A 14,714-nucleotide genomic window follows, 5' to 3' on the forward strand; every position below is an offset into this window, starting at 1 on the left:
AAAATTGTCATTTACTTGCGTTCACCCTGAATGACTGAGTTTTGTAACTTATTGTAATTGTTAGAAATATACTGGCCACTTTTTTTTTTTCCATGAGTGAATGGGGGTCCAGATTGGCATCAAATGACAAATAAAGATCAATTACTGTAACTTAACTGACATTTTGACCAGTGTTAACTTGTCCTGACCTCTGAAGTAGCTATCATCTCATTCGCACTTCTGCATATTCAAACTTTTAACGTCATGATTTATGAATATGCATCACGTGATCAATAATCACGTGGCCAACATATCGATGTCATGTCTTCAAAGTAGTACTTTTTAAATTTGATTAAAATTATTTTCATTTTAATCTGAATTTGGACAGCAAAGGACAAATTAAAAAAATAAATAATTTTTCAGACTGAAATGCATCATATTATTCATATGAATATGAAACCCTTTTATAATATTTAAAGAAATAAAAAATACTTTATTTGTTTGGAGCTTGACAATCTAGGGCCCTATCCACTTTGTATTGCTTGGTAATGAACCTAGAAATTCTGTTAAAACATAATTGGTGTTCTACAAAATAAAAAAAGACCTATTTTTGGTGAAATATCCCTTTAACACAGACCTCAGATCATTTATGATGTGTAAAATACGAGACCAGCTGAGCTGACGCATGCTTTTATGGTTCCATGATTCTGAGTATAATGGCGGTTCAAATATAAAGACGTAATTGTTACTGTGGCATACAATGTTATTTTTTTTAGTTTATTTTTTTCTCCATAAATCTCATATTTTTACGAGATCACATTGGCATGATCTATGGGCGTGAAAGCTGTAAAGTGGCTGATTACTGTGATTTAATCTCCCCCTATTTCTAATTTAAACCCATAAAGTATCATCTGTGTGTGTGTGCATGTTTCATTTAGCACACAAGGCAATTTATCAAATGTTTTTTTTTTTTCCCATTGCCATCGGCCACCTTTATTGATCCTGAGGCCTCCAGCGGCAGTGCAAGGCCACCTTAATTCTTATTAAGCAATGCTAAGTAATAGGATTATTTGTGTGCATGTGTGAAAGCAGCCTGGTGCGTTACATCAGTGGGCTCATTAAGAGTAAACAAAATAATTGGGTTTGTGGTCTTTACCCTCACATCTGTTTCAAGAGAATATAGTATTATCCTCTGCATGTAGGATATTCCTTCGGGTAACACTGTTGGTTCTGATGGGTGAACACTTGACTAGGGTCAACTGTGTGCATTCTTACCTCAGCGAGCTTGTAAAGCCAATATCATTAACACGGATTTTCCCCCTCGACTCTTCTAACCCCTCTTGAATAAACTTTTACAAAATCCTGTGAACCTCTGGCTTTTGCTAGAACACTTAAAGGCACTGGCTTTTGTTTAAAAGACAGAAAATCTCAACATTATTTAATGATTTAGTTCCTAGCTTCAATCTATGAAGATGAGCTGTATACAGTTAGGATTCGGTAGGGATGGGTGGTGTGATGGTGAATATACCGAACTGTTAATCTCATCAACAAAATGACATAAAAATGTTCTTATTTTTAAAATTATTCTATAGTTTTGATCATGAAAACTAATGACAATTAAACTGTTATATACTATTGATCAAAATCGAAGTTCCTTAATACAAAAATGTGTATGGTTTTTATATACAGTAGAGAGGCCTCACTTGCATATTTTTATACTTAAAGGGTTAGTTCATCCAAAAATGAAAATTGTCATCTACTCACCTTCATGTCATCCCAAACCCGTAAGATTTTCGTTCATATTTAGAACACAAATGAAGAGATTTTTAATGAAATATGAGATACACTCACCGGCCACTTTATTAGGTTCCCTATGCTAGTAACGGGTTGGACCCCCTTTTGCCTTCAGAACTGCCTCAATTCTTCGTGGCATAGATTCAACAAGGTGCTGGAAGCATTCCTCAGGGAGTTTGGTCCATATTGACATCACACAGTTGCCGCAGATTTGTCGGCTGCACATCCATGATGCGAATCTCCCGTTCCACCACATCCCAAAGATGCTCTATTGGATTGAGATCTGGTGACTGTGGAGGCCATTTGAGTACAGCGAACTCATTGTCATGTTCAAGAAACCAGTCTGAGATGATTCCAGCTTTATGACATGGCGCATTATCCTGCTGAAAGTAGCCATCAGAAGTTGGGTACATTGTGGTCATAAAGGGATGGACATGGTCAGCAACAATACTCAGGTAGGCTGTGGCGTTGCAACGATGCTCAATTGGTACCAAGGGGCCCAAAGAGTGCCAAGAAAATATTCCCCACACCATGACACCACCACCACCAGCCTGAACCGTTGATACAAGGCAGGATGGATCCATGCTTTCATGTTGTAGACGCCAAATTCTGACCCTACCATCCGAATGTCGCAGCAGAAATCGAGACTCATCAAACCAGGCAACGTTTTTAGCTGAAAGGAGTGGCACCCGGTGTGGTCTTCTGCTGCTGTAGCCCATCTGCCTCAAAGTTCGACGTACTGTGCGTTCAGAGATGCTCTTCTGCCCACCTTGGTTGTAACGGGTGGTTATTTGAGTCACTGTTGCCCTTCTATCAGCTCGAACCAGTCTGGCCATTCTCCTCTGACCTCTGGCATCAACAAAGCATTTCCGCCCACAGAACTGCCGCTCACTGGATGTTTTTTCTTTTTCGGACCATTCTCTGTAAACCCTAGAGATGGTTGTGCGTGAAAATCCCAGTAGATTAGCAGTTTCTGAAATACTCAGACCAGCCCTTCTGGCACCAACAATCATGCCACGTTCAAAGTCACTCAAATCACCTTTCTTCCCCATACTGATGCTCGGTTTGAACTGCAGGAGATTGTCTTGACCATGTCTACATGCCTAAATGCACTGAGTTGCCGCCATGTGATTGGCTGCTTAGAAATTAAGTGTACCTAATAAAGTGGCCAGTGAGTGTATTTCTCTCCCTCCGTTGACGGCTACATACAAGTGGGAGTCAATTAGGGACAGAAATCTGTCATATTTCATCAAAAATGTCTTCATTTGTGTTCCAAAGATGAATGAAAGTCTTACGGGTTTGGGATGACATGAGAGTTCTTAATTCACCCAAAAACTTTAATTCTATAATTATCCTTTTAATGTTTAGCCTGACATATATTTGATGCCAATTTAAGCTAGATTAAACTGAATGACAAAAATATGAAATATTACTAAATTTAAGTTATGTAGCTATGTAACTGGAAATCCCAGTCATCCCACTTGATACAGAACTTCAGTTAATGTGCAAATTCAATCTAAAAATTAATTAGTCTCGTTTAATTCTCATTCAAAGCTACTTTTCTACAATTTTGATTGTCACTCATCTAATCCAAATGTTTTGAGTCTCATGTTACATCTCTTAATTTGAAACTCAGACGCAAACTAAAGACTTATTTATAAAAATGTGTCTTTGGTTTGTGAATGATTTAACTCACTGGATTATCCGATAAGCTTTTTTAAAGTGCACTTATTATGCTTTTTCGAATATTACTTTTCATGTAAAATAGCTGTTTGTGACTGTAAAAACGTATAAAGTTTTAAAGATCAGAGTGCACATAAGATAGTTATTGTCTCCTAAAATAATGAACTGCTGAAACAAGGCGTCAGTAATTCTAGTCTCCCTTCCTGTTAAAAACATATGTAACAATATAACAAATTTCCATAATGCCTGCCAAATGGTCTTTATTGGCTACCCACGAACAACGTCCACTTGGACCCCGTATATTCGACATATCAAGAATATGCTGTTTTCAGCACTGCAAGTCCAAAGGATAAGGATATGCGCTGGAATTGATACGGAAAAACTGACGCCATTGTTTGTATCGATTGTTAAGGAGTTGAAATTCAGATGTGGGCATTGTTAGCTGTAGACTAATCACAACAGACTGGGCTATCTGACCAGTCAGAGCAGAGCAGAGGCGGCTCTCGGTAAGCAGGGGTTTATAGAGCCTGAATGTTCGAGCGAATCATTTTCAGACTCTGAGAAACTAGGTGATGGGCAAATTATATTATGAGAAAGTTAAAGTGATCTTGAATGCATGTAAAAATTACTCTAGGAAACCTCCAAAACAAAATAGCATAATAAAGGCAGGTAATTGTAAAAAATGATAGTGTGAGTTTTATAAAATTGCTCGCTCAGTGATACAACTTTTTTTTTTTTTTTTTTTTTTGTCATACCGCCCACTCCTAGTCTCCAGTATGAAGTTTGTAAAAAGTGCCCTGAGAGCATTACAGCTCAACCAGCACTCAAACCCTGCATTGAATCTTTAACAAGGTCTTCTGGGTATGGAAATGCACCAAAGGTTAACGCATCCACCACGTCCATTTCAGCACTCTTGGGTCTTAAACTAATTACAGACTGGAATGGAAAACCTAGTATTACCCTAAAACTATCCTTTCATCACTATATTAGATTTTTTGTTTTTTCATTTTCTTTTTCCAGGCTGTGCATTCCCCATCCATGATCAACCTCTCGTCTGCCTTTGAGAGGAAGTATCACACCTTCAGCAGATCCACAACTCACCTGATCTGACCGTTGTGTTCTGCCCTCTACAGTATTGAAATTGCCTACACACCATGGTACCACGTCTGCCCAGACGCCTCTAGCACATTCCCCAAACCCACCCCCGGGTTTAATTTACAGGCCCAGAACCCACCGAATGAAGGAACGGCTTGTGTTAATGGCCATGTCCGGGCACATTTAATTAACATAGGAACATTTATAACTGTCATGTTCTGATTTTAGTAGAGCTTTCACGCAATTATTAACCACTGCACATATTTCATGTTTTATTTCTTAATCTAAACTCGTGTAGTTTTCAGCTTTTATAAAGCTATAGACACCTGGCCATTGCGTTTTCAGTGGAAGTGCACTGAGTTACCACAGTAGTGTCTGGTATAAAATGCAGCCTTGTACTCTTAGAAGTGATTTTTTTTTTTTTTTTTTTTAATTGTTGTTGATTTAGGGGTATTGGTTTCTAAAAGTCAAAAGAGAGTTGTTGTGGTCAGCCTGCCATATTTATTCTCCAGAATCACTTCTAAAAATGTTTATGTAAATCCTCTCTTCTGTTTCTATTTATGTGTAAATATTGTATTTGTCCTTATGTGATTGTCATACTAATTACAGTTTGTCTCTACCTTTTTGTAGTCTCTGCACTTACATCAACACCAACATGAGTTCATGTGTAAAGCAAAATTCACTTTAGTCTGTAAAAGGGATTCATATAGTGTCCTTGCCTACTGCAGATTTGTTTGGAGTGGGTTGGTTTTATGTTATTGGTTTGACTACTTTTGAAGGTGACTTCGTTTATTCTTTATCAATAAAAGAAGCATAAAGCCTTCATCGTGTTTTGTGTCTGTTTGGAACGTTTGAAAACCGTTATTTTTTTTTATGAAGGGAATCTATTTGAAATGGTTTGTTCTATAAGATCTCAGATGAAAATCTAACATTACAATCCATCTATCTTGCAGTGTAAACTAAAGCATAGTTTACTTTAGTTGAAATCTCCTTCCATACAATAGGCCCTATACAATAGACAGAAGTCTTTAGGATTATCTAGAAAAAAATAATTGGAATGATTTGATTGATTAGGGATGAAGCTAAACCCTGCAGAACAGTGGAGTTAATGGCTAGAGTTTCCCCATTTCAAAAAGTCCTTTCAGTGTTCAACATGACATCATGACTTTTGCGTAAACATACACGCAACTTTCGAGTCAAGTGGCGTGTTATCTCTATGCATTTTGAGCTATCCGCGTGTATGTCTACGCCATTAACGTCCGAGCGATTCCGCGTGTCTGTACACGCCGTCAAATGGCCGCGCGAAACGAAGCAAAATGTAGATCTACATCTGGGGAGCGATCTTTTTTTTTTTTTTTTTCTAGGATGGTAAGGGAACAGTCATAAATGCCATTAACCCCAGTGACGGGTAGGTTTAGGGACGGGGTTGAGATAAGTCATATATTTATGTAATAACGTTAAGTCAACGGTGTTCATAAACGCGCTGAAAAGCGATTATGCGTCTTGATAGCACGCCAAAAATGGAAATACGAATTGGCGTGTCATACACACGCTACTTCATGAGATTAGTCTGCAATGTTTTACTTAACTCCAGATGTTAAGTGACATGAAAAAAAGTGACATGAAGGGTTAGAGTTAGGGTTATAAAAAGTGACAAAATTATTTTTCGTTGATTTTTTTTTTTCTTTTTTTTTACCACTCTTGCCTGTTTAAGGGTTAAAGGAGTAGCTCACTTTTTAAAAAAAAAACAGGATTTTTATCCATATAATGGACTTAATGGAAATCAAACGGTTCAAGGTCCAAAAAACAGTTTCAGTGCAAACTGTTCAAAGGGCTTTAAACCATTTCAGACGATGAATAAGGGTCTTATCAAGCGAAATGATCGCTCATTTAAAAAAAAAAAAAAAGTTTGAACCAAACCAACATGAGTCAAATGACACGAAAAAAGATTTGTTCATTTTGAGGAATGAGTTCGAACAGGAGAGTCACGAACACGCATCACAGAACAGAGCAAGGCGAGCATTTGAGCTTAACTTAAACTTTTTTAACTTAAACTTTTAAGTGACCAATCGTTTCGCTTGATAAGACCCTTATTCATCGTCTGAAATGGTTTAAAGCCCTTTGAACAGTTTGCACTGAAACTGTCTTTTGGACCTTGAACCATTACAATTGAAGTCCATTATATGGAGAAAAATCCTGAAATGTTTTCATCAAAAACCTTAATTTCTTTTCGACTGAATAAAGAATGACATGGATATCTTGGATGACATGGGGGTGAGTAAATTATCAGCAAAAGTTTTTTTTTTTTTTAAAGTGAACTACTCCTTTAAAGCCCAAGTTTATTTTTTTAATGCACAGCATTGCCAACAGACTTTTGACAAAGCCACACTAGAACAATGTTCAATAAACAAAAAAAACCAAAAACAAATAGGGTTAGGTTAAAACCCTAACCCTACCCGTTTAAACTGCAGTTGTGTGATTTGTCTTAACCCCTTCATGCAAACCTGGATTTTTGGTTCCCTGCCACCGTCACCTATGGTTGGGGACACTTAATATTCAACTATATTATTGATCTGACTGCATCTAATGAGAACTGAGCAGGGGTGCATTTCCACAAAGCATAGTTAGCCAACTATAATCACAATTTCCATTGAACTCTATTGGTACTGACAGAACTTTGCGACCATGGTTGGCTTTGGGAAATGCACCCCTGAATGATGACATTACCGTTTTCTGCAGAACTGTTTAGTAATTGATTATCTTTACAATGAAACTGAATCAACACAGAACTGACTTCGGCTGAACTGCTTTACAGTCGAATTGAATTCTGTTTGCATCATTGAATCATCATCTTCCTGTTATCACTGTAGTGTTAAGTTGCTTTGAAACAATCTGTATTTTATAAAGCGCTATACAAATAAAGGTAACTTGATATGTTGCCATCTCCAGTAGTTTTTGGTCCAAAACCAAAAGGTAAGTCCTATATAATTCATATTTCACTCAAAAATGCATATTCTCTCATCGTGTGCTCATTTACTCTCTCTAATGTCGATCCAAATCCCTGTGACCGTTTTCAACGATTGTAACCAGAAAAATAGTGGAGGCTTGGATCACAGTCAACAGAAATGATAGTTTCAAATTTTGGATCCAGTCCCAGATTGAATGAGAGGGCCATTGTGGGTGATGTGTGTCACATCCGAAAGTCTCTTTGCTCTTTAGACGTGTCATTTGACTCGTTGGAAGATGAACAGAAGGTTCACAATCATAACTGATGCAGCCAAACATCTGTTCGACAGAAGAAGCCCGATGGAATCACTTGCGGATTCGTGAAGACCGACATGGACCATTGAGTCTGTTTTCAAAAGCATCAAATAGGCTGATTATTATGCAGTGTACCTTTGATACTTTTTCAACGCCTCAAACAATAGATTTGGAGGCTCAAGCGGCTCCGTCCACTCCAGTCTTAAGCAAATCCGTTGTGCCCGTTCCCAGGGTGCTCATAATTGCACCAGGAGCCCTTTGCCTGATACTTGTGCTGTTTGTTCCTCCTTCAAAGCACAATCCTGGTTTTCCTTGTGTCGACACATTTGTGCGCAGCGTGACACTATACAAACCAGCCTTCGTTTCACGTAAATAAAGGCATAGGAGCTGAATGGTATCCTGGATACTGAGCTAACCCCGGAGACCTTACAAAGAAATACCAAGAATATAAAAAAAGGATAGCAGAGGTCTTGATTTTATTTTTATATTTGCTTTTATTTCACTTCAAAGCCAATGAATGCCTCTTGTTTGTCTTAGGAAAGGCGAGTATAGGCCCTTTGTTCTCGCTTAGGGCTTCATGGTCAAGACTCGGTCACTCTCTCCAAGCTTGCCCTTACGAAAAAGAAGTATATTTCAAGTTCATTTTATATAGTATACTTAAGTAATGTTCAAGTATATTTTTAAGTATACATTATGTAGTAAGTATAGTAATGTCACTATGTACTAGTAGTAAATTTGTAAGTGTACTATTTTAATACCGCTTGGGAATAAATTGGCCCACGTTTAGTACATAAAAGTATATGTTTAAGTGTACTATAAGCAGGGCCTGAAATTAACACCCGACCACCTGCCAAATGCGGGTGAATTTTTCTATTGGCGGGTAACACTGTCAATCTACCTGCCACATTGGCAGGTAGCCAATGAGAATTGAGTGATTCATTAGGATTTTTACATTTCAACTAAGTCCGCCATTGCGTTTGACTTTAGCTAAAATGTGGCGGCACATTACTGAGGTAAAGAGGCCAGCTGAAACAAACAACCAACAAAAAGATGAGGATGAGAAAAAGAAAAGTAAAAGAAGACATTTTAATACAAAGTGGACAATTGGCGGCAATGGCAAGGTTCGTGAGCGGCTGATTTATGACAGCGACTGTTATTTCGGAACGTTCATGCGATCAGAAGAAGACGAGGGCCTTTTCCGACTACGTTTGGATGTGCGAGTATTAAACTGTTGGTGAGATGGGATGAGATAATGTAACGCTGACGTAGCATACAGTACAATGTCAGTTGCACAGATGTGTGTGCGTGTGCAACTGTGCATGTTGGGAGTTGGGAACCAGTAAGAAAATATCCGGTACCCGGTAACTTTACCAGTAATAACAATATTAATTTAGTTCATAGTTCCTGAACGCTGTAACTAAAAGCTGTCAGGATCTGTCTACGTGACTAAATCAGCCATCAACACAGCCGCGTGTGATTTGTTTACATACGAGCTGCGGTAGGTCTATCTGTTGAGTAGCCTATATACTATATAGCCTATACTATATACTGTATATGTTGTGTGAGTGTCAAAATCAATGAATAAAAAGATTTTAAAAAATGTATGTTCTTAGAGTTATTATTATTACTTGACCGCACTTAAATGTGTATTCTTACAAGTGAAAGAACAATATTGTGAAATTCCTGTTTTTTTCACCAAACAGGAATTTCACAATATTGTTCTTTTTACCAGCCATTTTTGGCTGAAGCAAAATATGAGGCAAAAAAAAGTGGCTGGTAAAAAGTCTCTGTGGCAGGTGAATTTTTAAATCCACCTGCCACAGTGACCGGTGGCCGAAAAAGTTAATTTCAGGCCCTGACTATAAGTGTAACAGTAAGTGCACAACTAGTTGATAATTATGTATCTCATGTGTACTGCAAGTGAATTTATGGGTATACTAGTAGAAAACTTTTTTACTATAATACTTATACAAGTATACTTTGAATACTTAATTATACTTTTAAGTATTTCTGGATCAAAAGATTGAGTTCAAGAACAGGACAAATATACTTGCTTTTCTCTCAGTATAAGTCAAGTACACTTAAGTGTAATTTGAAGTATATTTCTGAGAAGTACAGGAAAAATAACTGAAAGTATACTTTCTTATTTTTAGTTTAAAAGAAGTATACTAATGGCACACTTGAATAAACTTCTTTTTCGTAAGGGTGGCTCTATCCTCACAGCAAATTTCAAAGAAAGTTTAATAGAGTAAAGATGACTTGACCTGAGGTGCGAACAAAGATATGAATCAGCATTTGTTTTGTAGTTGTAATAAGTTATTAGCTTGTTCTGTTTTGTCTGTCATTAAAAGTCTAGACACATTTTCAGTCTAATATCTCTGCTAAGGCCGGATAACTTTAAGATACAAGCTAACAAGGCCGACTGGGTTTATATTATAGAGAAAACATTGCATCATTCTAGTTGTGGAGTGAAAACTCTTGAGCCTCACTCGCATGATTTCACATGGCAAAATTAAGTGTCTGATACAAACTCCTAGGTCAAAATTTCATCATTTCTCACTTATCTCTACACAGAGAGCAGATTTTTGTCGAATAGCTGCTTCTGGCAATTTGTAACTTGGGGCCCATTTACACCTGCGTTTTTGATCGGGCAACACTTGGCCAAACGCAACTTTCAAATGCAACCTAGATCATTTCGGATTGCTGAAGCCACATCCCGACGGAGTCTGACCACATTCGAAAAAGTTGTATGTGAAACCAGAGGTAGAGCTACAAATAATCATTGCTTTGACGGACATGCTTTATTTGTATCTGTAAACATATACAATGTGATGGTTGTGATATTAAAATCACACACACTTCTTATTAGTGGCAAGAGCTCTTTTTTTAGTCATAAAGAACAGTTGCAGATTATATTCTTTTGATTCTGTTCTATGTGAAGTACAACAGACACTGCATTCTTATGATCTCGATCACCGATTTAATATCCCATGAATTATTTCTCTGCACTACTGGAATCTTTCACATCTCTCCCCAAATCCTCTCACGTCTCCGTCCTGGTCTGTTTCACTCAAGGTTCTTTAAAACTTTTTGTAATGTTTTCTCGGCTTCTAATACCAGTGGAAATTTTCTCAAAGCAAGGAGATGCCGTAAACAAGATACCTTATTTCTGATGTCAAAATAAAGCATTTTGAATTGTCTGTGAATGCATTTAAAATGTGGTAAATAATATCACATTTTTGCATTCTGTAAGCTCAAGCTGGAGTTCAGAGAAGCCTTTTCATACCGTTATAACCAAGCATTTAAATTGATCTGAATTTACACAGTATACAGTATAATGGCTGCACCCATAGGGTCTTTTGACCAGTATCGATTTTAACAGTATTTTGATCATGTTTTAAATGAACAAAGTTCAAAAATGCATGTGATTAAGGTACACTAGCTAGTTTATTGCAGTATCAAATATTGACCATGGATTGGATTCATTTAGCATTCAACAGAACAACATAAATACAACAGATATGAAATCATCTCTGCTTTTCAAGCAGGCCTAAAAGTAGATTTCAAGTAAATTTCATTGTATGAATTAAATATATGATCCTTATTAAAGTTATACAAAAGTTATTTAGTCACAGTACACGCGACGCGATACCATTCATTTCCATGGTGAGCGGGCGACTTCCGGCGACACAGCGACCGGTGGGGCGTGTCCTCGGTCCTCCAGCGACGTGACAAAGTTGAGAAATGTTTAACTTTATCCAAATGAAGGGCGATTTTCGTGAGCGGAAACCCATAGGAGAGTGAAGTCAGTGGAGCGCGTCACTCTTCAGTGCTGAGTCTGGCCGAGGCAAGTTGAACGAGAAGCTCATTTTAGCAGTCAGAAACTGTCCTATAATTCATGATATATCTCCGTGAACATAAAGTGGTGTTCATCGTAGACTGACTCCGTGACTGAATGGTTTCAGGGAACCCAGATAGACTGGTATTTGCCCGTTTGCTGCAGTTAAATTGCCGCGATGGCAAAGAGCACTCACTGTTTCTTGTTCATCTTTAATATTATGCATTTTGATTCCATTTATATTTAGACTTTTCCTTACAAAATGTTTGTTTGTAGCGGCAATAAAACGTATTTGTTGTCTAACATAGAGTAACTTCCGTGAATGTCACTCACAAACATTACTAGGCAACCAGAAGTGGGGAACGCCCTCCAGCGCAGTCACAGGCGACCTGCAGCGATAAAGTCGCGTGTAGTGTGAACGGGCCTTTAAAGTCCCCATGAAATCAAAATTGAAGTGCTTTGGCTTTTAGTATGGCTTCCTCTTTCTATTATCTAGTGTGCTACAATGACAAATTTCGCTTTTAAAGTTCTGCACTTCATCTTCTCATCAGATTTTCTGTCCAGTCAAATGCTTTCTGGAATCTAAAGCGTCCCGCCCCCTTTAAACAGACCCTGAAGCTGCGGCTAAAATTGCTAATTTGTTCACACATTTACAATTTTTCTACATGGTGAATGGAACGTGTGTTATATAGGGGATAGGGAATAATTCAGACAGTGCAATTATGCTTTCCATTGGGGCGAATGAAGTCTGTTTTCACGTAAGTGTCATGCGAACTGCCGCAGAGTGCACATACAGGTCCTTCTCAAAAAAATAGCATATTGTGATAAAGTTCATTATTTTCCATAATGTAATGATAAAAATTAAACTTCCATGCATATATTAGATTCATTCCACACCGACTGAAATATTTCAGGTTTTTTATTGTTTTAACAGGCTGGGAGTTTTTAAAAGCCTCAGGAATCTTTTGCAGGTGTTTAGGCCATGTCCACACTAATACGTTTTCGTTTGAAAATGTATATTTTTCTCTCCGTTTTGGCCTTCCGTCCACACTGAGACGCCGTTTTAAGTCAACAAAAACGTATCGTTTGGAAAACGCTCTCCAAAGTGGATAAATTTGAAAAGTGTGGACAGTGAAACCAGAGGTATTTCAAAACGATGACGTAAGTTTAGTCATGTGATCCATGTAGTACCAATAGATATTCATGTTTATCGGTATTGTGCCTGTTATGTGTTATTCATTTTTACACTATTGGTTGTGTGTGTTGGTGTGCAATGATGTGCAATAGTTGGTGTGCAATGAATCTAAAATATATGAAAGTTTAATTTTTATCATTACATTACATTACATTATGGAAAATAATGAACTCTAGTCCAGAGACACGTGACACATGATGCAGACCAGAAAACTTATCGGACCCATTTGAATTCTGCACAGACTGCTATATTTTAAAGCGATATGGAGGCAATTAGGAGGAGAAATGGTTAGAGATTAGGAGGAAACTGCATCAACAGCTCCGGCCGAGTTGTGATATAAATGCTTTTGGCTATTTTTAAAAAGGGGAGGAGCTGTTTGATATGTCCCACCCTGTTTTACTGTTTTAGTCATCAAGACATTGAATAAAGCTTCAGTGGGCTTTTAACATTAAAACCAACAACAGCACAGCAGGTGTGTAAGGCTGTTATCACTTTAAGAGCTGCACGGATCGAATATACTGATACATAAGGATTTTATTTCTCAACTGTTGACATTTAGAACCAAGTATTTGCTTAGCAATCCAATTATTTTACCCAGAAGAAAACATTATGCAACATATTATATACAACATTATACAACTCCGTTTCAGTTAGTTACAAAACATATTGCTTTGTTACACCTGCCTTTTTCATGCTAACCGATATGCAAAAATTGTGCGATACATCAGTGCATCTTTAATATAGAGTAGATCGGCCGATAAATTTGGACACTGAACATTTTGGAAATGGACTTGGTGGTTTTGGTATGCAATTGAATTGTTTGCAAATAGATTATACTTTTTAATAATGTAAGTCTTGCTGTGAAAGGGCATTTACCGCAGTTAACAGAACGCTCAGATCCACTGAGAGTGGGACTCTTCTAGGGGGGTTTGTTTGGGACATCAGATAAGCTAGTACAGCAAGTTAGTCCCTATTTTTCTCCAATCCCTTTGTCTTCTCCTTTGCTTGCTGCGTGGAATCAATAATGAAGAAAAGTGCAGCTAAATGATGCATTAGTACACAGCTGCTGTTGTAAGCCGAGTACAAAAAGCTGTAAGAAGCTGTTGGGTTGTTTGTAGTAGGACTGAGGATTGTGCAAGTACCTCTCATTAGAATGCCGCATGTTTTTTTCTGCAAAAAGACTAATGATTTATTGATGATGTATCCCAGTGAGCTCCAGGCGTCCTGTTGAAGGTCTCATCCCAGGTGAGACTAGTGGAAATGGGAAAAGATAGAAGGGCAATGTAGGGACTTCTCGCTTGGCATGAGGAACACATGTTGGAGGGTTATTGTTAGCATTTCTATTCATACTTGTGACGTCACAAGTACTGGCTGGCGGGCAAGAACGGCATTGTCCAGGATCTTGCCAGGACGTCACCAGTTTTTATACAAAAGTTGGTGTTTCGATGTGTAAATGACACGCCAGATAGTTGTTTTGCGATTGGTTGTACTAACCAGATGAGATAAGCAACCATCACAGTATACACGTCTGTGCAGTGATCATTCCATCACTCAAAGCAATTTCAACATTTGAATACAATGGGTGTATGATCATGTAATTAATCGTGTCTTTAAGTTAACCTGTAGTTTCATCAATCAACGGCACCAGCTGGTTTGGCGAGTCTGCTGTTTGTGTTATGAGGCTAACTGTACGTTTACATCGCTGCCGCAAGAGAGGAAAAATTAATTGAAAAATGAATGACTTCTGGGCACTTTGACGCTCTCGCCGGTGGCGGTGTAAACGCAGCTATCGTATTTTGCTAACAACAAGTGTGTGATAGGTTGTTTTGAGGTTTGTGATATCTATGGTTTTCAGTGAGAACAGCAGAG

The 14,714-nt window shown here is 37.9% G+C and overlaps 1 protein-coding gene across 5 annotated transcripts in view; it reads left to right on the forward strand.

Annotated features, from left to right (window-relative positions):
- Window positions 1–5,374, forward strand: part of ect2 (epithelial cell transforming 2) — a 43,149-nt gene extending 37,775 nt beyond the window's left edge. For all 5 annotated transcript variants that reach the window (XM_039657617.2, XM_039657620.2, XM_039657619.2 and 2 more), the window contains one exon: window positions 4,477–5,374. Coding sequence is in view for 2 of the 5 variants with exons in the window: in XM_039657620.2 (XP_039513554.2) it covers window positions 4,477–4,566 (90 nt within the window). In the remaining 3 variants the exon portion in view is untranslated. The remainder of the gene's footprint in view (window positions 1–4,476) is intronic.
- Window positions 5,375–14,714: the final 9,340 nt, after the last annotated feature.

Source organism: Pimephales promelas, chromosome 21 (assembly GCF_988280905.1).
Source record: "Pimephales promelas chromosome 21, fPimPro1.hap1.1, whole genome shotgun sequence".
NCBI lineage: Eukaryota > Metazoa > Chordata > Actinopteri > Cypriniformes > Leuciscidae > Pimephales > Pimephales promelas.